Source organism: Mercenaria mercenaria, chromosome 8 (assembly GCF_021730395.1).
Source record: "Mercenaria mercenaria strain notata chromosome 8, MADL_Memer_1, whole genome shotgun sequence".
NCBI lineage: Eukaryota > Metazoa > Mollusca > Bivalvia > Venerida > Veneridae > Mercenaria > Mercenaria mercenaria.
This window is the reverse complement of record NC_069368.1, coordinates 29247623-29274189: the sequence shown is the minus strand read 5'-3', so window position 1 is coordinate 29274189 and position 26567 is coordinate 29247623. Positions and strand designations below refer to the sequence as shown.

At 36.7% G+C, this 26567-nt stretch overlaps 1 protein-coding gene across 3 annotated transcripts; it reads right to left on the bottom strand.

Moving 5' to 3' along the window:
- Positions 1–254: 254 nt before the first annotated feature.
- LOC123566680 (phosphorylated adapter RNA export protein-like) lies at positions 255–26567 on the bottom strand. Of its 3 annotated transcripts, none has more exons than XM_045360984.2 (6): positions 26512–26567; positions 13949–14132; positions 12354–12961; positions 11618–11709; positions 8146–8288; positions 255–5149 (listed from the first exon to the last, which is right to left on the bottom strand). In XM_045360984.2, the coding sequence occupies exons 2-6, from the start codon at positions 14092–14094 to the stop codon at positions 4609–4611; spliced, it is 1530 nt and encodes a 509-aa protein (XP_045216919.2). In that variant the 5' UTR covers positions 14095–14132; positions 26512–26567; the 3' UTR covers positions 255–4608. The 3 variants fall into 3 exon arrangements, with proteins under 3 accessions (XP_045216919.2, XP_045216920.2, XP_053405614.1); XM_045360985.2 differs by having other exon boundaries at positions 26414–26542; XM_053549639.1 differs by lacking the exon at positions 26512–26567 and adding an exon at positions 16654–16912.

Genomic DNA, 26567 nt, shown 5'->3' with positions numbered 1-26567 from the left:
TACATAGCCTAGCCTTTTTTGTTTTACTGGCAATCAAATAAAGTCGTCAGAATTTTTAATTTAGTGCTTGGAAGCTTTTTAGCCAAGTGTAAATAACTTCTACGTCAGGTAAATTGCGACAAAGTAAGCAAGCTTATGCCCTTATGCATGCATCACAGGCACTTGGAAGTGCAGCATAAGCACTATACAACCCTGGTTCAGATCAATCCATCCTGGGACTGTTGAGGAAGCTTCTAAAGTAAAAAAAAGGCAAAAACATCTTTTTTTTTTTATTTACTTTACCTTTCAAAGAATATGAAAAAGAAACAAAGAACATAACAGACTATCTACGTCCAATAATGGTTCTGAACAGCTCATACCACAAAACAAAACATCCAAGAAACAGAATTCTATGTCGAATTTAAAAAAAAAAGAATTTCATTGAAAAATGACAAAAGCGTCCCCTGTAATATTTAAAATAAACAAGAGCTGTCCGTAAGACAGCCAAGCTCGACTATTCGAAATATTGTCCCAGAGGCAGGAAAATATTACCTAAAAAGGTTAAATATCAAAAGAGTTTTAAGTTCAAAAGGGGGAATAATTTGACCAAAATGCATATCAGTTATGGGACTTGCTGCTATCAACTAGTTTTATAACCCCTAAGGCACATGTGAAGTTTCAATTCAATATCTGCATTAGTTTTGGAGATAGAAACTCGCATGTAAAACTTTAACCAGAATTTTCAAAGTCCAAAAGGGGGCATAATTTGCCCAAAATACATGCCAGAGTTATGGAACTTGATCCAGTGCTGTTAGTAATTGATCTAGAAAAAGAAAAAGTAAGTTTCAAATATATGCCTTTTAGTAATAGCTGTATGTACTTGCACTCAAAACTTTAACCAGAATTTGCTAAGTCCAAAAGGGGGCATAATTTGGCCAAAATGAAGGTCAGAGTTATGGGACTTGCTGCTATCAACTAGTTTTATAACCCCGAAGACACATGTGAAGTTTCAAATCAATATCTGCATTAGTTTTGGAGATAATAACTTGCATGTAAAACTTTAACCAAAATTTTCTAAGTCCAAAAGGGGGCATAATTTGCTCAAAAAACATGTCAGAGTTATGGAACTTGACCCAATGAGGTTGGTAATTGATCTAGAAAAAGAAAAAATAAGTTTCAAATCTATATGCCTTTTAGAAATAGCTATATGTACTTGCACGCAAAACTTTAACCAGAATTTTCTAAGTCCAAAAGGGGGCATAATTTGGCCAAAATGAAGGTCAGAGTTATGGGACTTGCTGCTATCAACTAGTTTTATAACCCCGAAGACACATGTGAAGTTTCAAATCAATATCTGCATTAGTTTTGGAGATACTAACTTGCATGTAAAACTTTAACCAAAATTTTCTAAGTCTAAAAGGGGGCATAATTTGCTCAAAATACATGTCAGAGTTATGGGTCTTGACCCAGTGAGGTTGGTAATTGATCTAGAAAAAGAAAAAATAAGTTTCAAATCTATATGCCTTTTAGAAATAGCTGTATGTACTTGCACGCAAAACTTTAACCAGAATTTTCTAAGTCCAAAAGGGGGCATAATTTGGCCAAAATGAAAGTCAGAGTTATGGGACTTGCTGCTATCAACTAGTTTTATAACCCCGAAGACACATGTGAAGTTTCAAATCAATATCTGCATTAGTTTTGGAGATAGTAACTTGCATGTAAAACTTTAACCAAAATTTTCTAAGTCCAAAAGGGGGCATAATTTGCTCAAAATACATGTCAGAGTTATGGGACTTGACCCAGAGAGGTTGGTAATTGACCTAGAAAAAGAAAAAATAAGTTTCAAAGCTATATGCCTTTAATTGATGGCTGTATGTACTTGCATGCAAAAACTTAACCAAGGTGTGACGCCGACGCTGACGCTGACGCCGATGCCAGGGTGAGTAGAATAGCTATTCTTCGAATAGTCGAGCTAAAAATTATATAACTGCCTTCAATGACATAACCTAATGATAATGTGCTCCAATATATATATAAGTACAACAGAAAACCATCCAAAATGGCTACATGCTTATTAAAAGAACTGTTATACAGTTAGAACTCCGTATCTCTAATTCCGAGGGATCAAGAGTTTAACTTGGAGATAACCGATATTCAACTTGATATTTTGTGTGCGTTTTTGGAACGAGACTTGAAAATGTCTTCAAGAAAGCCGGAATTTTGAGATATGCAAGTTTGAAATACCGAGTTTCAACTGTATTTCATTTGACATTGTCAACCATTTTTTTATTACAAGCTATGGTAATCAGGTCAAATCAAGTCAAAGTCAAATTGCCTCAGAAACAAGAGCTGTCCGCAAGACAGCGTGCTCGACTTTTCTCGGTGCTTGACTCTGAATTACAGCTTTGCCAGTAAAAAAAAATCCAAGATAAAAAGGGACAAAACTCTGTCAAAATTCAAATCAGAGTTATGGGATTTGTGTCTCCTGGTGTAGACTTTGATAGTAAATAACTATTTTGAGTTTCAAGTCAAAAGCTTTAATAGTAACAGAGATAACTGACTTTATCAAAAATTTTAACAAAAAATTCTAAGTTAAAACGGGGCATAATTCTGTCAAAATTCAAATCAGAGTTATGGGGATTGTTTCTCCTGGTGTAAACTTTGATGGTGAATAAGTATTTTAAGTTTCAAGTCAAATGTTTGGATAGTTACAGCGATATTTGACTTTATCAAAAACTTTAACCAAAAATTCTAAGTTAAAAAGGGGCATAATTCTGTCAAAATTCAATCAGAATCATGGGGATTGTTTCTCCTGGTGCAATCTGACTAAAGTACTTGAACTTCTAAACGAAGATCTGAGAACGACCCATTCACATTCGTCTTCTGTAGATTTTGGATTTCCAGTATTGCTATTTTTATTTTATCCAATCAGACGACTTGTTCGAATGTCAAAGGGTAAGAAAAATGTGCAATCATTCCAGGGCTCGCTTACAAAGCAAGTGGCCTACCGACTGAGCTAGGCAGCTATCTGATACATTACGGCATAAGAATTGTAAATATCAAAAGTCAAGGCTACATGTAGATTTGCAAGATGTTGTAAGTTAGGCTCTGATTGGCTAGCGAAAGGGTCGTCAGAACGAGGCAATGAATAGGTCGTTCTCAGATCCTATGCGTAGCGTAATAGGAGATGTACTTTAGTCAGATTGCTCCTGGTGTAGACTTTGATAGTAAATAAGTATTTTAAGTTTCAAGTCAATAGCTTTGATAGTAACAGAGATATTTGACTTTATCAAAAACTTTAACCAACGGCAATGCCGACGCCGGGGCGAGTGCAATAGCTCTACTTTTTCTTCGAAAAGTCGAGCTAATAAAAACTATCCTACAAACTTGACCAGTACACCAAGAAGGAGTTCATACAGTTCTTAACAATTTTTATATAAAACTATAATTTAGGCAGTTTACCTTCAGTACCCAGTGGCACTTTTCAATTTTGAATGGAAAACAGAGTACTTTACCCTGGTACCCCTAAAAGCATTATCTTAGGCATGGGCAGGCATCACAGTAGAAGCACAAACCTTACACAAGCCAGCTGGATGGATTCCTCACATGAATTTTACACCTTAAGCATGCTTTTTGTTTTTGAACCCACAGCCACGTGGGCAAGTGATTTCAACGTTGGCAACCTTAACAATCATAAACCTTCAGCCTGCTGGTGGCAAGTGGTTTTGACTTTGCGGACAGTGCAGACCAAGTTCAGGCTGCACATCTGTGCAGGATGACCATGGTCTGCACTGTTCGCTATTTAGTCAGTTAATTTTCAGTGAAAATCCCTTTGAATAATACCGGGTAAGTGGTACTGCTGAAGTTGAATGATAGACAAGTCCATTTTAGGAATTTATCAGAGTAAAGGTTAAGGCCCCACCAGGTTTTCGAAAGGACATATCAAATCTTGAGCTCTTTTTAATTTCAAAGTACATCTGCTTCAGATATCATTATAAAACATTCGTTGGACATGACCTCAGTAATACCTTCAGCAATGGAGTTAACAGATAAAGAACTGAACTAACTGCGTTGTAAAGACTTCAATTTCATTACAGTAAAGTCAATACAAATCAATTTCATTACGGTCTTCGATTTCAACCTGTGCAAACACCTTGAAATTTCACTCTGATTCTGTTGCCTCAAACTCTGTGTCAGAAGCTTTTGCAAAACGAGTATCTAAACGAACATTTATCCCAACCTTAACAACATGCCAAATTCAAGACATCAATTTATTCTGCAGCAGAATTTCACAAAGAGTAATTTACACCATTCATGTTCAAAGGGGAAGGTCTCCAGGTTTTACAAAAATATGAGTTCTTCCAATTTCTTAGTTATAAAAACAAAAAGTGGTTCAAGAGAGCATTTGCGAATAAAATTGCTACCTTTGTCTGTAAAACAGGCTGTCTTTAAGTGTTGGCTAGGCTGTGAAAATGTGATGTAACAATTACCAAATATATTGAATTAATTATATAAATATTTGAAACTTTATAGACGAGTCTGTTTAAAACATTTTGACGTTATGTGGTACACTTGTAGGGTGCCCCATTAAGTCTGTAGTTATTTTGACTCGATCGCTCTTTACACTGCTTACTCTGCAGTATCTAGTCCTATTTCAATATCTACAACGTCCGCTTCAGCAGTTTCAAGGTCTGCCATTTCGGAAAAATTTTCTTTATCCTGGCCTTGACCTTCATCATTTCCTGCCTCCATCATTTCATTATCTCCCTTGTTTTGGGACTTTGATTTTTCAAGGATCAGTTTCTTAGCTGCTGCAAGTTCATCTTCAAAATTAAACGGTTTTGACCAGTTTGATTTTTGTCTATCATCATCATAGTCATCGCTACTCTCATCACTCGATTCATCTTTTCTACTTTTTCTGTCACGGGTTTTTGCACTATTTTTGTTATCATGTTCTTTTACTGCTGCATCATTATTCTTTTGATCAGTTTCTTCTTTTACTTCCCCATCCTCCATAGCTTCTTCAGCGTTGGCTCCTTTGTGTGGTGTTGACTTTGAACTGGAATTTGAATTTGACCTTGACCTGGAGTGTGAATTTGACCTTGACCTGGATTCACTGCCCTTTTGATCATTGCCCTGCTTCTTAGCTTGCTGCCTTCTCCTTTTTGCTCTGTAAACAGTAATGTATTCTTTACAGACATATAAATATTAAGATCGTAAAATGTACCAACAATACAAATTTAGAATAAATGTACTGTTGTCTGTAGAATTTGATGAGAGATATATCTTTTACGCAAGTGGCATATTGCAGGAAGTATTAAACACATTTGTGTACAGGTTCCATGTACAATACATAAAAACATGGTCTTAAAAAATTTATGCATCTGACACACTTTTGAAAATTGTTGTTCTACACTTAGCATTGCTTAGTCTGGCCATTTTTGCATTTAACAATTATTTGCTTCTTCTGGGTTTTTTTCTCAGGCATATGCCCACTACCATCAACTGTATAAACCAAAAATAGTCAACTATTTTACTCCACTGCAAGTGACTAGCATTAACTTAACTTGGATCCATATCATATGATAATATATATAAACAAAACTATAAATATACTAAATGAACTGCCTGCATTGTAGCAACTTCAACGTTATTAGAGTCAAGTCCGTAAGAAATCAATTTCATCCTCTTTTAAGCATGTACATAACACTCCTTCATAGCAAAAAGAAACAACATGCAATATATGAACCCTATATCATTTGCAGTACTTTTGTCAATATCATATAATATTTTTGAAAGGACAGGGCACAGGTGTTATACAGAAATTTATTGATTCCAATCTGTATAAACTGCAAACCAATTAGATTGAAATAAACATGGAATGAACATGTAGCATATACTGAGAAACTGTTCAATTTCGTAGGCATGAAATTTCGTGTTTTTTGCCAACAAGTCTATTTCCTTGGGAAATGAATGGTGTACATTGTACTTAACCCTTTACCCGCTAATGAACTTGACTGTCTTTCAGTTTGGACAGTACCATAAACTGTTAAAAGGGGTGCATACCTAAAAGATTCTGACTAAATGGCGAACAGAGCAGATCATGATCAGACTGCACAAAATTTTAAAAAGTTTTTAATGAAATAAAGGGGGATTTCAAAATGTGGCTTTTTAATTAGTAATGCCGTATCTTTTTCAATAGTGGTCCGATCTTGAAAATTCTTTCAGCATTTTGAAAGGCTTGAGGATGGCTTTCATAAGAAAAGCATTCCTTGTCCTGTAAGAGCACAATATTTAAAGATGTATTTATATACTTTTAGCTGGAAAATATACTTAAATAAAAACTAATTCAGGTAAAGTAGAAATGTGTCCATGGGACACAGATGCCCCCACTACATGACAAAGGACACAAATTTTTTCCTAGGTCAGGGGCCATAACTCCTACACGACTGAATGAATCCAGACATGAAACCCCAGGTGCACAACTGCACATGCTGACCAACATTCCTGTAAATTTTGGTGACTCTAGGTCAAATACTTTTGGAGCTACGCGCCACACAACATTAAAATGACCAATTTTTAACTAAGTCAGGGGCCATAACTCCTACATGACTGAATGTATCCGGACGTGAAACCCTAGGTGCACAACTGCACATGCTGACCAACATTCCTGTAAACTTTGGTGACTCTAGGTCAAATACTTTTGGAGCTACCTGCGGCACAACATTAAAATGACCAATTCTTTACTAAGTCAGGGGCCATAACTCCTACATGACTGAATGAATCCAGACGTAAAACCCCAGGTGCATAACTGCACATGCTAACCAACATTCCTGTGAAGTTTTGTGACTCTAGGTCAAATACTTTTGGAGCTAGGCACGACACAACACTAAAATGACCAATTTTTACAAAGTCAGGGGCCATAACTCCTACAGGACTGAATGAATCCGGACGCGAAACCCCAGGTGCACAACTACACATGCTGCCCAACATTCCTGTAAAGTTTTGTGACTCTAGGTCCAATACTTTTGGAGCTAGGCACAACACACGGACAGACAAGGGCAAATCAATATGCCCCCCCCCCCCCTCCAAAAAAAACCAAATTTTTTGGAAGAGCAGAATGGGGCCAAAGTTTACCCTCCAAAAACATTAGAAGAGGGCTATGCTTGGTGCTTTTTCTTGTCTAGCTAAATCACCATTAACCCTTATCATGCTGAACATGATTGATTCTGCCTTTGCGACCAGTGTAGATAATGATCAGCCTGCACATCCGTGCAGTCAGATCAATATCTGCACTGTTTGCTATTCAGTCAGAATCCTTTTCTGGAAGCACCCCTTTTAATGGTGACTTGTAGTTACTGTCCAAATTGGAAGATGGACAAATTCATTATAGAAAATTAGCAAGGTAAGGGTTAAGACTTTAAAGTTTCGCTGTAGAGGTCAATTTACTTAGCAGAAAGAAACTGCATGGTGTTCTCAGGTGTGCCTTCTTTAGTTATTTCTTAATCACAGGATATACTGTATCACATCTGAAATAACATCAAGACTCAACAGATTTCAAAATACCTGATAGCTTTTTCAATGTTACCTGTAGACAGCTGAATACGATATTAAAGCTAGCTTTCAAGTAAATTCTTGGGCACCTGTGACTGAACAAGCTTTAATTCCATTACAGCCTCTTTAAATGCTCTATTCAAATGCCAAAGTAGGTTAATCGTATGACACTGCATTGTAAAAGAACATTCACAATACTGTAAAATCATTAAATTTCGTGGGCATGAAATTTCGTGGTTTTGGTCAAAACGGCAATTTCGTGGGGATATGAATTCGTGGATATCAACTTTTGAACATAAAAGGAATTTTGGGAATTTTACTTGTTCATTGGGATTAAATTTCGTGGATTAACTCAACCATGAAATCCACGAAAATTAGTCCCCCATGAATATTAATGATTTCACAGTTTGCCACTTACATGATGCAACATCATCGGGAAAATCAGACGTAATTTGTTTGTCACAGGTGTCTGTTTTCAGAGATTAATTTATTAAGAAAATATTACAGCCAGAAAGAAAACATCTGTCACAATATTGCATTACTTGTTCTTTAAATGTAGTTACAGATGTTAAACTGTACAATCCATTTCAAAACAATGAAGTCAAACATTACTTTTTTCGTTTTTCTTTTCTATGTTTCTGCATTTCCTCCACATCTTCAACAAAAATTAGTTTCCTCACATCTTTATTGAACTCTGGCTGTTGTTTCATCAGCGTGAGGTACACTCCTCCTGGAGTACGCCGTCTGCTCCCATCCTGAAACATTCAATATGATAAACTGATAAACATTTACTTATGTATCACCTTTGACAGAGCCCACCAGATCCCGACTGTAAATGCGACTACAGTTAAGCATGTATCGAGCAGCCAGCTGCTTAAGGCAGGTGCAGGGCTTCCATTAGGATTCAATTTCATGGAGTCAGGACTGCCTAACATTCAGATTTTGGAGTCCCTCTTAAATTTTCTTGGAGTCCTACGTAGTATCACTTTGTACAATGACCTTCAATATCATCATCATTACTATCATCATCATATCTAATTGGTTCAGAACAATGTGTAAAGTAATAGAATAAAAGGACCACTAGAATGATTAGAAAACATTTTATTTAACAAAAAATATTTTATTGTTTTATTATACGTATAGCAACAGTCAGCATTTTATTAAAATCAACAGACTTACTGTTGTTCAGCTACATAACGAAAATCCACTTTAAAAAACCTAAAGCACATTTTACTTGGAGTAGAATTATGTCAAATTACGTCATTCACCTGGCAATACTCAACCAGTTAACTTTCATCTCACATCAAAGAAAATCAATAAAGGAAAATTTTGCCGACACCTCCCTTTGAAGCCACGTGCTAGTGTCATCAAAATGTGTCAAAGATAGGAGAAAAAATTGAATGTTTTGTTGTTTTTTTCTCTAAAAAATACTGTAAAAATAGGATTTATCATTCACGAAAATCCAAAGTAAGTAGCAAATTTATTACCGATCGTCAAAAATGTTTTAATTTAAACTGGATGTGAAATGTCAATTGCTAGAAGAAAATAGTTACTTGCTGAGGTTTTTTCTGCTGAAATTATCGATATATTTTCCACAATTAGTTACTTTGTCTTCTGACTTCGGAGCTTGTTTCACCAACTTTATCCGAGCCGAATGCATGTAATGTTTTATTGTCGGCAATTAGCGCCTTCTAAACATGTCAACTGATCTGGATAACGGTTTACATTTACAGACAGTCTCTGTCAAACACGATGCTTTCACACTAGTCTCACACTTCAAACGCTGCAGGCAGTTTTTACGAGGCTGACAATCAAGAGCTATTAAACCGCTTTGATTAGTTTCGGGGCAGAGCTAATCACGTCATTCACGTGAAGTTACGTCACGGTGTATTGATTTTGTCGTCCTTTGAACATATCGGCAGTCCTTGGTACGCCTCTGACTTTGTGTATTGGCGTACGGATCATAATTTTTGGCGTATTTTACGCCGGGACGCCGCTTAATGGAAGCCCTGCAGGTGGCTGCTTAAAACAGTTTGAAATTAGGAAAATATGAGTAACCCGCTGCATATGAAACTAGAGCTATCACTAAAGGTGATGAATGTACCCCCTGCATGCACTGACACAGTACATTGCAATTTGACGCACACAAGATTGTATAATTATGTGGACTGTATGTATATAGACTGTATGTATACAGTATAGTAACAAAAAACAAAGTCCCATAACTATGCAGAATATTTATCTAAAAGAACGTAACATGCACCATGCACAACTACGGTTGGTACTGATCAATTGTGTGAAGTTTCATTAAATTGTGTGCAAGGGTTCGGAAGATTAGGCGCGCACAAGACTGCATATGCAGATTGTATGTACGTAGTATGTTAACAACAAACAAAGTCCCATAACTCTGCAATTTTTGTCGTTAAAATAACCTAACATGCGCCATGCACAATTACTGTTGTTACTGATCACTTGTGTGAAGTTTCATTAAATTGTGTCAAGGGGATGAGGAGAGATGGTGCGCACAAGATTGTGTCTATGTATATAGTTTAGTAACAAAAAACAAGTAACAAAAAACAAAGTCCCGTAACTCTGCAATTTTTTTTCCTGAAAGAACCTAACATGCCCCATGCACAACTACTGTTGTTACTGATCACTTGTGTGAAGTTTCATTAAATTGTGTCAAGTGGATGAGGAGAGATGGTGCGCACAAGATTGTGTCTATGTATATAGTATAGTAACAAAAAACAAAGTCCCATAACTCTGCAAGTTTTTTTTCTAAAAGAACCTAACAAGCCCCATGCACAACTACTGTTGTTACTGATCACTTGTGTGAAGTTTCATTAAATTGTGTCAAAGGGATGAGGAGAGATGGTGCGCACAAGATTGTGTCTACGGACGGACAGACAGATGGACGGACAACTTGTATACCCCCTTGACAACTTTGTTGTCAGGGGGAACAATAAAGGTAGCAGCCATATCTAGATCAAGTGGTCTCATTTTAAATTTGTAAACCTTAACATATGAAGAAATACTACCTACAATTAAACCACTTAATGGCTCTCCAAACACAATTTAGGTCATATGGCAACTTTTCATTCCACTGACCTTCAATAAGCCAGCTTGATGGCATCCTCACATGAAATAATTAATTCTCCAACAAGGTTTTGAACCCACAGCGGTCAGTGGCAAGTGATTCTAAGTCAATGACCTTAACCACTTAGCCATCTTCTTCAATTTTCAAAAGCTTTAGTGGTACATTACAACTAGGGTTAATCATTTGGTAATGCACTTTTCCTGGTAAACAAAATTGCTGAAGTTTCCATATATAAATGAGCCGCGCCATGAGAAAACCAACATAGTGGGTTTGCAACCAGCATGGATCCAGACCAGCCTGCGCATGTGCGCAGTCTGGTCAGGATCCATGCTGTTCGCTTTTAAAGCCTACTGAAATTGGAGAAACTGTTAGCGAACAGCATGGATCCTGACCAGACTGCACGGATGCACAGGCTGGTCTGGATCCATGCTGGTCGCAAACCCATTATGTTGGTTTTCTCATGGCGCGGCTCAAATGTATGTTGTGCTTTTATATGAAGCGGAAAGTATAAATCCTGGCATAATAGGCAAAGTATTAGTGCATCTTCAATTAGGTTTGTAGCCTCTGATTCTATTGCAACATAAAACTTTACAATATTCTTAACATTCAGTCTTTATAATAAGATTCTAATATGCTCGTCATTGTTAAAACTCTCTTACGCTACAATAACGTCACGTTAACGGGCGGTGACGTCAAAGTTTTTGTTGCGACCAAGAAAGAGCGCTTCTGTTTTAGATTAAGGACATGTTAGAATCGAAATAATTTATGGCAAAAGAGTGTGTTAACACTATTTAAGCACGATGGGCGGTTATATGTCGGGCGTAATAATTTCATGAGGGCACAGCCCTAGTAAAATTATTTGTACAATGTATAACGGCCGTAGTGTATATAAACGATTATTTCTTAAACAAAACCTTTTATGCAACATGTTTGAAATTCAGTTTCCCTGTTGTTATTTTTTTCATAATGCATTCTTGTTTAACTTACCAGCGTATACATGCCCCCTGATTCCTCTACATCTTTTGTGGCTTGCACAATTCTAATAGCAACCTCTTTCCCAAGATGAGTAACTACCCGTTCTGTAAAACAACATACAACAATAGAAAAATACTGTGAAGCAAATCAATTTTAATGTGTTTGCTACTGCACTTTGTTTTATGTGATTTTCTTGACTTATCCTCTATTTATATGAAACTGACAGGAACTTAAAAGTATTCAATATAAATGTGTGTTGGGGTTTGATATCATTTTCAACATTTTTTTCTGTTTTGCTAACGATGGTGTCTACTTGTAGCAGTGAGCACAACTTAATAGTGCTGCTTCACTGGAGTATCAAACCATAGACACCTGACCTGATATCCCACCAAGTCACATTTATATTGACACCCGTCCTGGAACTACACTCTTAACAGAGCACTAAGCAAGGAAGTTAAAGATATTTCTCATGTCTTTAGTAAAACGCCACTAGGTAGAACCCTGGAAAAGGTTGCTTTACCACAAGACTACCAAAGCAGTCAACATCAAAAAGAGATGCAGGCCAAATTGCAGCGGATATATTAAGCAATATCATTTGTCAAACTCGCACTCAGAAAAATCTTATTTGCTTTTGGATCAGACTCATTACCAGTTGTCTTCTGATCTGCCAACAGATGGACAACTGAACAGGACCAAAAGAATATATAATATGTGCCTGCTCTGACTGCCCTAAACCTTAGCAACTTACCTATAAGTTCTACTTTTGGTTCATGAAGAAATTCTGCTATTTTTTTTATTAGTTCTGAATCTTCCATATCTACAGACATATCAATTTCTCCTAGCCTAGTTGTTGTAACTTTCTTTACCCCCAATCTATCATGAACACCACTTCTTTGTTGTCTGTCATTACCACTATCAGCCTTCCGTTTTCTATTATTCGGTCGTCTTAAATTATGCCTTAAATCTCTACTGTCTTTAGATTTATCTAACGTATCTTCATAGCCAATTATACTCCGACTCGCTACAGGTCTGGATTCAGTAATCATTCTAGATTCAAGAATTTCAGTTTTATTGTCTGCACTGTGAGCCTCTGAATCATCCAAATCCCAACCTCGTCTTTTGTCCTGATACTTCTTTGTGAAGTCATAACTCTCTACATTTCTCTCATTATATAGAATTTCATCTGGTTTATCAACGGCAGCACTTTTGGAGAGCGTTTGAGTGAGATCCTGTTCTGTAAGTACAGAGCCCCATATGTTGTTACTTTTCTTCTTTTGTGCAGCTTGAGAATTTACAGAATCTGTTCTCACCTCTGGTAGGCTGGAAGACAGAACCATTGGACTACCTTTTTGTTTCCTGTTGAAAGAAATCATTACTGGTTTAAACAAGGGCTGTCCGTAAGACAGCCAATGATCGACCATTCAAACTGTTGTCCCAGAAACAGGAATATTACCCCAAATGTTAAAATGAGCCGTGCCATGGGAAAACCAGTATAGTGGCTTTGTGACCAGCGTAGATCCAGACCAGTCTGCGCACATGCGCAGTCTGGTCAGGATCCATGCTGTTCGCTAACGGTTTCTCAAATTGTAATAGGCTTTGAAAGCGAACAGCATGGATTCTGACCAGACTGCGCAGATGTGCAGGCTGGTCTGGATCCATGCTAGTCGCAAAGCCACAATGTTGGTTATCCCATGGCGCGGCTCAAATATAGTTATGACATTCATATCATTCCATAGGCAAAGTATATTTAGTATATTTATACTTCTTGGTTGAGCAACTAAGATAGAAAAGTCAAATTTCAAAAGTACTTCAAGTAAAAATCTAACCTGTTTGAAGCACTCACTTCAAACATAAACAGGAGCACTCACTTCAAACATGCATAAGTGTAATGAACAGCTGTTAAACTTTGGAACAAATCTGTTACTTGATCAAACTCTGATTAACCACATTTAAAAGTCCAGAAACTATTTTCAGTCACCAGGTCAATGTGACCTTGACCTTTGACCTCCTGAATCCTGTAAAGTTTGAGAGATATTGCTACAAGACTGTTACTTAATAATCCAGAAACAAAAATCTTGATGGACAGGTGGACAAACAATGCCATTCCATAATTCTTCCCAAGTTTTCAAAACAGGCATACAAAAAGACTAACAGTATAAATTTACAGTCTACAATTACCAGGCTATCAATCAATGGCCACCTGCATTCCAAGTCTTAAACTTAAATTTATGTGGCTTATGTGACCAGCAATAACAATATAAACAGAAACTTCAACATAACATATATCATCCTGTAAAAGATAAATGAGATTTTCTTATTTATTTTTGCAGATGACAAGTTTACCTGAAGTATTTTTCCTGTTTTTGTCTCCACAGAGGCGTGTCCTCTTCCCCTTCATCACTGTTTTCTGAACTGCTCTGTGTACCAGCTCTGTTAGATCTGTAGGATGGTCTATCACCACTCATCTTGTAGTCCTCAGAAGCAGACATTGTCACTTGTTTTACTGTTTTCTTCTGCACTAACAATACTGAAACAGTGCAAATAAAACTTTGCAATAGGTACGAGTTGGCCAGTTTAGAAAATGAATTACTGGTAAGGTAAGTTCTGGTTACCACAGCTTAATATTGTGCATGATTAATGTTAGTTTCATTTTTTGACAAAATGATAACTTTATGCACAGTTGTGAGCATATGGATAAAATCATAATGTGAATACCAACATTTTCAATATTTATGAATAGTTTAAATCCACAAAAGCCATAATACTGCATCTTTATTTACAAATTTACAGAAGACAGCGCGCTCAACTTTTTCAATGCTGGATAGTGAAACTGGGCGCACATCTGAGGAAGCTGGAGCTATCACTGGAGTGTTTAATGACTCCAATAAGAATGATGATATTGGACAATAGCTTGCATCTGACACTCTGTGTCAAAAGTATTAAGTAATAAGAGAGATAAAGAACATTACATAAGTATAACTCTAAGCAAAAAGGGGGATAAGTCCTGAAATATTGGTGCAAGAGTGATTTTTTTTTTGTGTCATATGATGTGGGTGATGATGTGGAATAACAACTTAAAGTTTGAATTAAATCTATTTAGAAATAACTTAGATATAGTGTAAATGCATCAAAATTAATCTCAAAGCCTAAGTAAAAGGGGGCATAATTCATGAAATTTTGATACCAGAGTTATGGCCCTTGTGTCATATGATGTGGGTGATAAGATGGAACAATAGTTTAAGTTTGAATCAAATCCATTTAGTAATAACTGAGATAGAGTGAAGGTGCATCAAAACTTTTAACTTGAAATTCTAAGTAAAAACGGGAAGGATAATTCATTAAATATTGGTGTGAGAGTTATGGATCTTGTGCCATATGATGCAGGTGATGATGAGGAATAACTATTTTAAGTTTGAAACAAATCCATCAAGTAATTACAGAGATAAAGTGAAAGTGCATCAAAACTTTAACTGAAGTGCGGACGCAGAGGATGCCAACACAGGGTCGAGTAGGACAGCTCTCCATACTTTGTATAGTCAAGCTAAAATTTATAATGTACTTTTGATGACTTGTATAGTGGGCTGAATACTTCAGACAGCAATACCCATATGAAATTTCTACATCTAAATTATCTCGAGCAACAGTTTGATTATGACTGGTAGGTGTCAGTGTATAATTTGTGCTACACAAGGCTCAGATCAATCACTGTCAATTGTCATACTCCTATGAACATGAAACCATGTTTAAAAGTAATCAAACTTTATCTCAGGTCTAGGAAAGCTATATATTTACAGAACATCTGTAAACTAGACGACGCTTTTGTAGAAAAGCTCATGTCTCCCCCAATGAATAGTCATATAGGCAAGAAGTCAATAGGGGACAGGAGCAAAAGTCAAAGAGACACTGATGGTTGGCTGCAATAAGGATCATCTACTTGGCATGTCCAATCATCGCACTAAGTTTCAACATTCTGGGCCTAGTGGTTCTGAATTGGAAATGGTTTTCCATGTTCAGGCCCCTGTGACCTTGAAATCAATAGGGGTCATCTATTCTGCATGTCCAGTCATCATATGAAATTTCAACATTCTGGGTCATGTGGTTCTCAAGTTATTGACTGGAAGTGGTTTTCAATGTTCAGGCCCCTGTGACCTTGACCTTTACCAGAGTGACCCTAAAATCAATAGGGGTCATCCACTCTGCATGACCAGTCGCCCTATTAAGTTTCAACATTCTGAGTCAAGTGGCTCTCAAGTTATTGATTGGAAATGGTTTTGCATGTTCAGGCCCCTGCAGCCTTGACCTTTATCAGAGTGACCATACCCCACACCCCCCCCCACAACCCAAATCAATAGTGGTCTTCTACTCTGCATGATCGATCATTCTATGAAGTTTCAACATTCTGGGTCAAGTGGTTCTAAGCTATTGATCGGAAATGGTTTTCCATGTTCAGGCCCCTGTGACCTTCAAATGATGGAGTGACACCAAAAACAATAGGGGTCGGCTTCTCCATAAGCCCTACCACCCTATGAAGTTTGAAGGTTCTAGGTCAAAAGATTCTCCAGTTTATATTGATCTGAAATGAAGTGTGACGGAGGGACGGACAGGGAAAAAACAATATGTCTCGCCCAGCGGGGGGAAACATAATTTACAGATAATCTATAAATTTACAGATTTTTCTACCTGTAAATTTACAGAATGATGAAATTACATTTATTCTCAAAACAACAGCTTGAAATTAATTGGTTTATTTACAGTATGCATAAATTAAGGTCATCTGCAAGTTTCAGCCATTTTTGTTGACTTTGAGTTTTTGGCATTTTCAGAAAAATCAAAGGCAAGAGAAATGACTGAAAGTTACATTTGACCTTTACTTACGCATACCATAAGTAAATCAATTAATTTCAAGCTGCGATTTTGAGTCTGCGACACTCATGAAAATATTACGTTATAGTATTAACTCTGTGAATTCCGGTGAAACATATTTTGATCTTACATTAAAACAAACAAATTTTCTGCATTTTATCCATTTTTAAATGTTTTTAACCAACTTATATCCAGTTTGTCCATGCAACGTCACATGCACCGCATCATGCCGTCAGGATATCTTTGTAGAAAAACTGTAAACAGTTCTATTACGTTTCCCGATTTCTTTTACATTTTATTATGATAATATGTAAATATGTATGATCCTGTTATCATTTTTATACATCTATACTTTTACTGAAGTACATTTTGCAAGGAATTTTCTATCATCTTTAATTCATATCCTTTTGTATTCAAGTGTAGTTCTACCAGTGAAAAATATTTTCACTTTTTGAAACAGTTTATTTCTCTGATAAATTTCAGCATTTCACTGTCTGAAAAGCATAAAAAAACACTTTCCAAGACCTGTTTATTGCAGGGATCACTTTTGGCAGATACTATTATGAGATTAATTCCCATTTGCCTTGAATCAATGAGATTTTTGACAAAATGAATGGGATTTTTTCTTTTTATAATGGGATTTTACATTGGCGGACAGCTTTTATTACACTGAAAAGCAAACATCTGTTTATTTGTTAGAACAATTATCTTGTAAATAAACAAAACAGTTCCTTTCAGAGACACCTTTAACAACTCTAAAATTCAGTGTCAGGAATTGCTGAATAGGTTGATGAAAGTTGTAACCAAGTCTTGGGTCCACATGCATTTTTCCCCTAATGATTTTACTTCAAAGCTGCTTTGTCAAAGTTGAAGTTCAGTTATGTTTTAATCTTTCTGGACTTTATACACTTCCATTAGGTCAAAACAATTTTAAAGTAAAACTTATTTATAACCCTACCCTCAACCATTTTGTTTGGAAATTCGGGCGTTCAGCGTTTTTTATGAAGGGATTTCACCGGGGGTTTCTCCACCATCTTGTTATTCTCATCGCTATTCATCCGCGCGAATGGAGGCAGAAAGTTTGGCCGTCCAAATGCTTAAATTTCTGTTTCAGTGGTATTTTGAAACATCGCGAAAACAGAATATTTTTGTCTGGTAGTCATAATCATCGGACGCTCTATGGAGATAAAAGCGAAATTCAAGCGCCTAAATGAACGTCATACGAAAATTAAGTAACGGCAAGACCGCATTGCAGCGAAAAGTTGCAATTTCGGCAAAAGATCTACGGCCACGCGGATGCGATTTTTAAGCGCATTTGAGCAAAATTTATGCGATTTTCACCAAAATAATGCGAGAATATCGCGAAATCGCGGCCAAAAATGATCCCTGTTATTGCACTGGTTGTAAGTGGGAAAATTCTGAAACATGTTGAAATTATAACAAAGCATGTTTCATGATAAAGAAATGTAATCAGTATTCTTAAAGGAAGTGGCTACTAACGAAGCGGTCCGGTAAACGGACCTCTAGACCATGAGTCTAAAGGTCCGGTTATCAATATACATGTACTAGTATTATATACTGTGTTACCAGTGTATTTATTTATCGGTAAAGTTTTGATAAGTTTTCATAAAGTTGCCCTTATTACATTTTTTGTAAACATTTTATATAATTAGCTCTAACTCGGGTTCAGGGCATATTGAATATGACATTTTAACATCCAATTTTAACAGCAATTTCCGGTAGTCACTGTTATTTACTCAAGCAATTAACCAAAGTCAAGAAATCATGAGCATAATCAATGTCTTAAATACTAAAGAAAACATTAAGTTTATTATCTTAATTCATCAGTCAAGAATCTGATTACTGCGTACAAATTGCTATTTATGTTTTGTATCGAATTTGCAATAGTATTTTTCCCGGAATAAAAGAATTATAAATACTTCTGTTTCCTGCCACTTACAACGTATTTAAAACAACAAGAACAAAATCGGGAGCAAACTTTTGAAGTACAGGGCTCACACTAGCCTCAAAAAAATAATAGCCAACTTTTTAACCTATGAAAAATTAATAGCCAAAATTGATGCGGATCTTTGCGTGCAATTTTTATAAAATCAAGAGGACCATGATGGTCCTTAATCGCTCACCTGTCCCCACACGACCCAGTTTTGAACTGAGTATGACGTCGTTTTTTCTATTATTTGACATAGTGACCTAGTTTTTGAGCTCATGTGACCCAGTTTTGAACCTGACCTAGATATCATCAAGATAAAAATTCTGACAAATTTTCATGAAGGATTTTTATTATTTGACCTACTGACCTAGTTATTGATGGCACGTGACCCAGTTTCGAATCTGACCTAGATATCATCAAGGTGAATATTCTGACCAATTTTCATGAAGATCCATTCAAAAGTATGGCCTCTAGAGAGGTCACAAGGTTTTTCTATTTTTAGACCTACTGACCTAGTTTTTGATCGCAGTTGACCCAGTTTTGAACCTGACCTAGATATCATCAAGATGAACATTCAGACCACCTTTCATACAGATCCCATGAAAAATATGGCCTCTAGAGAGGTCACAAGGTTTTTTTATTATTTGACCTACTGACCTAGTTATTGAAGGCATGTGACCCAGTTTCAAACTTGACCTAGATATCATCAAGGTGAACATTCTGACCAATTTTCATGAAGCTCCATTCGAAAGTATGGCCTCTAGAGAGGTCACAAGGTTTTTCTATTTTTAGACCTACTGACCTAGTTTTTGACCACAGTTGACCCAGTTTCGAACTTGACCTAGATATCATCAAGATGAACATTCAGACCAACTTTCATACAGATCCCTGAAAAATATGGCCTCTAGAGAGGTCACAAGGTTTTTTTATTATTTGACCTACTGACCTAGTTATTGAAGTCACGTGACCCAGTTTCGAACTTGACCTAGATATCATCAAGGTGAACATGCTGCTCGATCACAAAAGCTCACCTTGTCACTTTGTGACAGGTGAGCTAATAAAAATGATAAATTTTAACACATATATTTTCTTAATTGCTTTAAAAAGCAGTAGGTCCCTACAGTGGGTGTGGGAATCGGGGATTTAGGGAAGTTACCTCCAAATATTGGTGGTGGGGTCCCATTATAAATCAGGGTTTCCGCTGCTATTCACCAATTCCTTTTTTGGCGAAAATAAAATTAAATTGGTGAAAATAAATTTTCAGTTAACAATTTTAAATTTGCGTAAAAACATCTGTTTTATTACCGGATATCGTACCAAACAACACCGTTATAGTACAATAGAAACGTGCCGACTATCACCGATCAAGAATTATACACAGCCTGTCACGGATAATCTGATATTTAGCAATATACGATACACCAACGAAGACAATACACCATGTAGATACCGAATTACACCTCTGGGCATAATTTTAAACTTCGCTGAGTCACGAGAGTGTTCTTCTACGCAAGAACGATTATCAGTCAATCTGATTTGCCAAATTCAGACCCACCTACTATTACGAAAGCAAATGAAACGAAATATTTGCCGAGCGCCTCGTCTAAAGCCCCACCAATTTTCTTGATACTAAAGCGCAAGTTATTTTTAATATCAAGCCAATTCGCCGAAGTAATCGATAATAATGAAAGGTTGAAGATATTATAGATAAATTTGTGTGATAGTAAAATATTTCTGTTAAATAAATCTACGCGCTCGTAAATTTCAGTCTCGTATTTCAGCGCGTTCGTATAATTTCAGTCGAAGAATTGAGATACAAATGAACTAAAGCAGTTCATTTAGTTCTTTTACGTGCCCAACGTATAGCATTGATACACAGCCCCATCCAAGGGCATCAAAATAAAGAGCTACTTGTACCCTTAGGTGGTATTTTCGCGATACATTTTATGTAAGGAACGTTAAAGAAATTTAGATATATATATAACGAAATTTAAGCCTTTTTAAAAAGCTTTTCAGAAGTCATAAAATAAAATAAAACACACTGTTTTGAATAAATGACCTTAATATATAAATTTTGAAATAGAAAGTTAGAAATTAAAGAGCTAAATGTTCATGTTTTAGAAACATCTTAGTAGTGAAAAATGACCATTAAAGGGAGATAATTCAAAATTGGCAAACTATATATAGGGATAGTTTTATAGATTTGTTTTGAAAATGGTTGAGAAGATTAAAACCTATTTTTGATTCAATGTGATATTAGGATAGACTGGTTCAAGAGCAAATTGCATAGTTAAAGTATGAAATGAAAAAGAGATTGAAAAAAAAGGGTATATAATTTTGAACTGACTACTTATCTTTACATGATAAATCAATGTTGATGTGTATGCATCTGCTTGTTGAGTTATTTGTGGAATGTAGAAAATAAATTTAAACAAGAGGACCATGATGGTCCTGAATCGCTCACCTCTTCCCACATGACCCAGTTTTGAGTATGACGTCATTTTTCCTATTATTTGACATAGTGACCTAGTTTTTGAGCTCATACGACCCAGTTTTGAACTTGATCTAGATATTATCAAGATAAAAATTCTGACCAATTTTCATGAAGATCCATTGAAAAATATGGCCTCTAGAGAGGTCACAAGGTTTTTCAATTATTTGACCTATTGACCTAGTTTTCGAAGGTACGTGACCCTGTTTTGAATTTTACCTAGATATCATCAAGGTGAACATTCTCACTAATTTTCATGAAGATCTCATGAAAAATATGGCCTCTAGAGAGGTCACAAGGTTTTTCTATTTTTATACCTACTGGCCTAGTTTTTGACCGCACGTGACCCAGTTTCGAAACTGACCTAGATATCATCAAGGTGAACATTCAGATCAATTTTCATGAAGATCCATTGAAATATATGGCCTCTAGAGAGGTGAGAAGATTTTAATAATTTTAGACCTACTGACCTAGTTTTTGACCGCAGTTGACCCAGTTTCAAACTTGATCTAGATATCATCAAGATGAACATTCAGACCAACTTTCATACAGATCCCATGAAAAGTATGGCCTCTAGAGAGGTCACAAGGTTTTTTTATTATTTGACCTACTGACCTAGTTTTTGATGGCACATGACCCAGTTTCAAACTTGACCTAGATATCATCAAGGTGAACATTCTGACCAATTTTCATGAAGATCCTTTCAAGGGTATGGCCTCTAGAGAGGTCACAAGGTTTTTCTATTTCAAGACCTACTGACCTAGTTTTTGATCGCAGTTGACCCAGTTTCAAACTTGACATATATATCATCAAGATAAACATTCAGACCAACTTTCATACAGATCCCATGAAAAATATGGCCTCAAGAGAGGTCACGTTTTTTCATTATTTGACCTACTGACCTACTTTTTGAAGGCACTTGACCCACTTTCGAACTTGACTTAGATATCATCAAGATGAACATTCTGACGAATTTTTATGGAGATCCATTCACAAGAATGGTCTCTAGAGAGGTCACAAGGTTTTTCTATTTTTAGACCTACTGACCTAGTTTTTGACTGCTCATGACCGTGTTTCGAACTTGACCTAGATATCATCAAGATGAACATTCAGACCAACTTTCATACAGATCCCAAGAAAAATATGGCCTTTAGAGAGGTCACAAGGTTTTTCTATTATTTGACCTACTGACCTAGTTTTTGATGGCACGTGACCCACTTTCGAACTTGACCTAGATATCATCAAGATGAACATTCAGACCAACTTTCATACAGATCCCAAGAAAAATATGGCCTCTAGAGAGGTCACAAGGTTTTTCTATTATTAGACCTACTGACCTAGTTTTTGAAGGGAAGTTACCCAGTTTAGAATCTGACCTAGATATCATCAAGGTGAACGTTCTGACCAATTTTCATGAAGATCTCATGAAATATATGGCCTCTAGAGAGGTCACAAGGTTTTTCTATTTTTAGACTTACTGACCTAGTTTTTGACCGCACGTGACCCAGTTTCGAACTTGACCTAGATATCATCAAGATGAACATTCAGACCAACTTTCATACAGATCCCATGAAAAATATGGCCTTTAGAGAGGTCACAAGGTTTTTCTATTATCTGACCTACTGACCTAGTTTTTGAAGGGAAGTTACCCAGTTTAGAACCTGACCTAGATATCATCAAGGTGAACGTTCTGACCAATTTTCATGAAGATCTTGTGAAATATATGGCCTCTAGAGAGGTCACAAGGTTTTTCTATTTTTAGACCTACTGACCTAGTTTTTGACGGCACGTGACCCAGTTTCGAACTTGACTTTGCTATCATCAAGGTGAACATTCTGACCAATTTTCATGAAGATCTTGTGAAATATATGGCCTCTAGAGAGGTCACAAGGTTTTTCTATTTTTAGACCTACTGACCTAGTTTTTGATGGCACGTGACCCAGTTTCGAACTTGACCTAGATATCATCAAGATGAACATTCTGACCAACTTTCATAAAGATCCCACAAAAAATGTGACCTCTAGAGTGGTCACAAGCAAAAGTTTACGGACGGACGCACGCACGCAAGCACGGACGGACGACGGACACTGCGTGATCAAAAAAGCTCACCTTGTCACTATGTGACAGGTGAGCTAAAAACTGAACTAACTGAGTGATATTATATTCATTCTAATTTTTTCGATTGATCCTCTGCCACATGCTTTTTCTTTAAAAAATTTAAGTGGCGGAAAAAAAATTGTGCCCAGTGGAAACCCTGTAAATGTTTAAAATGCTATATTCTGATGGATTTTGAAGGCATTTACAGGACACATATTTAGTTTGTGTAAGGCAGCTGAAATGGCTGATACTGACTGGCATTATGGACTGGGCAATGGCTCAATTAACCCCAATGCACACACAATATGAACACAGTTGCACACAATGGAAAGTTTACCAAGTCTTTGAGCATGTCATTCATGTTTAGACTTTTTCTTTATACATATCAAGCGTTTTGATGATTCTTTTGACCATAACTGCACTTAAATTGCTCAAAAAGTACAAAACAATCAGGTCGCGAAAATACGTGAAATTTGGCATCTATGCACACTATCGAGTTACAGCTTTTTGTCAACAAGTTTTTGATGCTTTATTGAATAAATATGCAAATTTTTAAGTGTTTTAGAATGTTTTTACTTACACTAGTCTAATTACAGTATGCAAGCAAATTTATTTGTTGACTTTTTTTAATTTGCCCGTATCGCCAGCCATGTTTCTAAAAATAGAAACAGGACTGGGTTTCTCAATAGTTTTTTAATTAATGTGCAAAACAAACATTTATCAATTTATGCCAGAACTGCCTTGGTAATAAAAAAGACTATTAAAAATATTCTGTCCTGTAATATTTCAACAAATGCATGTTCTTTATAGATTCTGAAATTCGAAAAAAATATTCTTTTTTTTTTTGCTTCCAACAATTTCATTTCAGATTAAAAACACGTATAGTAACCTAGATCCTGATTAAAGATATTTTTTAAATCGTCGACAGTTAGGTCAGTTTATAATATGTTTTTAAAGATAATTAAATTAGCGGTAACTATAGATGGCAATTTAATTTTTCATCAGGAAACTGCCCATACAAATTGGTTTAATTGTCTTCTGCCGAGTTGAGGAAAATTTGCGTTGGTGTTTTAAAATGTTCCAAAAAAGTAGCCTGCCAGTTCAATCTGACTGATAGCTAAACATGCTAGATAAGTAAGATTAACTTCCGGTTATAACCGGTTTAATTGTCGTCTGCATCCTACCGCCTTAGGCAATGTTATAGGCAAAGCTGGCACGTGTTTGAAATACATGAGGTAATAAACAGTCCGCTCCATTGATTTTCTACACTAGCAGACCGCGGCATACTGTCTCACTTGGCATGATTATTTATACATGTGCAGCTATTAAATAAAACTAGAAAATGCTTTTGTAAAAAAGCGCATGTCTCCCCCAATGCAAAGTCCTATAGGCAAGAAGTCAATAGGGGTCAGGAGCAAAAGTCAAAGAGACACTGATGGTTGGCTGCAATAGGGATCATCTACTTGGCATGTCCAGTCATCCCACTAAATTTCAACACTCTTGGCCTAGTGGTTCTCAAGTCACTGTTCAGGCTCCTGTGACCTTGACCTTTGATCAAGTGACCTCAAAATAAATAGGGGTCATCTACTCTGCATGTCCAATCATCCTATTAAGTTTCAACATTGTAGGTCAAGTGGTTCTCAAGTTATTTCCAAAAACTGATTTTACATGAATAGGCCACTGTGACCTTGACCTTTGATAGACTGACCCCATAATCAATAGGGGTCATCTACTCTGCATGTTCAATCATCCTATTAAGTTTCAATATTCTGGGTCAAGTGGTTCTCAAGTTATTGATCAGAACTGGTTATCAATGTTCAGGCCTCTGTGACCTTGACCTTTAATGGAGTGACCCCAAAAACATTAGGGGTCATTTACTCTGCATGAACAATCATCCTATGAAGTTCAACATTCTGGGTCGAGAGGTTTTCAAGTTATTGATTGGAAATGGTTTTCCATGTTCAGGCCCCTGTGGCCTTGACTTTTAACAGAGTGACCCTAAAATCGTTAGGGGTCATCTACTCTGCATGACCAATCATCCTATGAAGTTTCAACATTCTGTGTCAAGTGCCACTGTGGTTCTCTAGTTATTGATCGGAAATGGTTTTCAATGTTCAGGCCCCTGTGACCTTGACCTTTGATGGAGTGACCCCAAAATCGATAGGGGTCATCTACTTTGCATGTACAATCATCCTATGAAGTTTCAACATTCTGGGTCAAGTGGTTCTCTAGTTATTGAACGGAAATGGTTTTCCATGTTCAGGCCCCTGTGACCTTGACCTTTGATGGAGTGACCCCAAAATCACTAGGCGTCATCTACTCTTCATGACCAATCATCCTATGAAGTTTCAACATTCTGTGTCAAGTGGTTCTCTAGTTATTGACCGGAAATGGTTTTCAATGTTCAGGCCCCTGTGACCTTGACCTTTGACGGAGTGACCCAAAATTAATAGGGGTCATCTACTATTCATGACCATTCAGCCTATGAAGTTTCAACATTCTGGGTCAAGTGGTTCTCTAGTTACTGATCGGAAATGGTTTTCAATGTTCAGGCCCCTGTGACCTTGACCTTTAATGGAGTGATCCCAAAATCATTAGGGGTCATCTACTCTTCATGGCCAATCATCCTATGAAGTTTCAACATTCTGGGTCAAATGGTTCTCTAGTTATTGATCGGAAATGGTTTTCAATGTTCAGGCCCCTGTGACCTTGACCTTTGACGGAGTGACCCCAAAAACAATAGGGGTCGTCTACTCCAGCAGCCCTACAACCCTATGAAGTTCGAAGGTTTTAGGTCAAATGGTTCTCCAGTTATTGCTCGGAAATGAAGTGTGACGTACGGATGGCCGGACGGACGGACGGACAGGGCAAAAACAATATGTCTCCTGGGGGAGACATAATAATCGTCAGTTCCTGTCGCCAAAATGAAAAAATATATGCCATTTAAAAAAAATAATCGCGAATTGGGATAATGGCAACTGACAGCGTGAGCCCTGAAATATATTCATATCCCGTTTCTAAAGATAAAATATATATAGTTTCCTCTTTGTAAATACCATGCTGTATTCATATTGATTACCAGACCTCTTGCCAGCTCTATACGGGTTGTCTAAAGGTCTGGTAACCGTATCTCTAGACTCCAGGTCTAGAGGTCCGGTTACCGGACCCCTAGCCACTGCCTTTCTTGGCTTTTGAAAAGATATTGGCCGACTGTTGACATGTGCATCTGAAGTTGAAAAGCTTTGCTAAACAAGCAGACAGAGCATTTGAGCTTTTTGGTCAGCAATTCAATATTCGTAAAAACGAACTGATTAACGGATATCTAACGTTTATAATTATTTACAGAGTCGCGAATTATCATTTCAAATGACTGAACTGTTATAACCAGCCCTTCAGAGACCCTTACTATATGAAATAAATATAAAATAAATTTGCACAAAAGAATTGAAAATGAATTTAAGGACTAATTCGCTGCTTTTTTTAAGGATAAATGCATTTATCCACTTGCAAATTCTTCTCAGCACGAGCTAGGGTGCTTGAATACTCTATCTACTATTCAG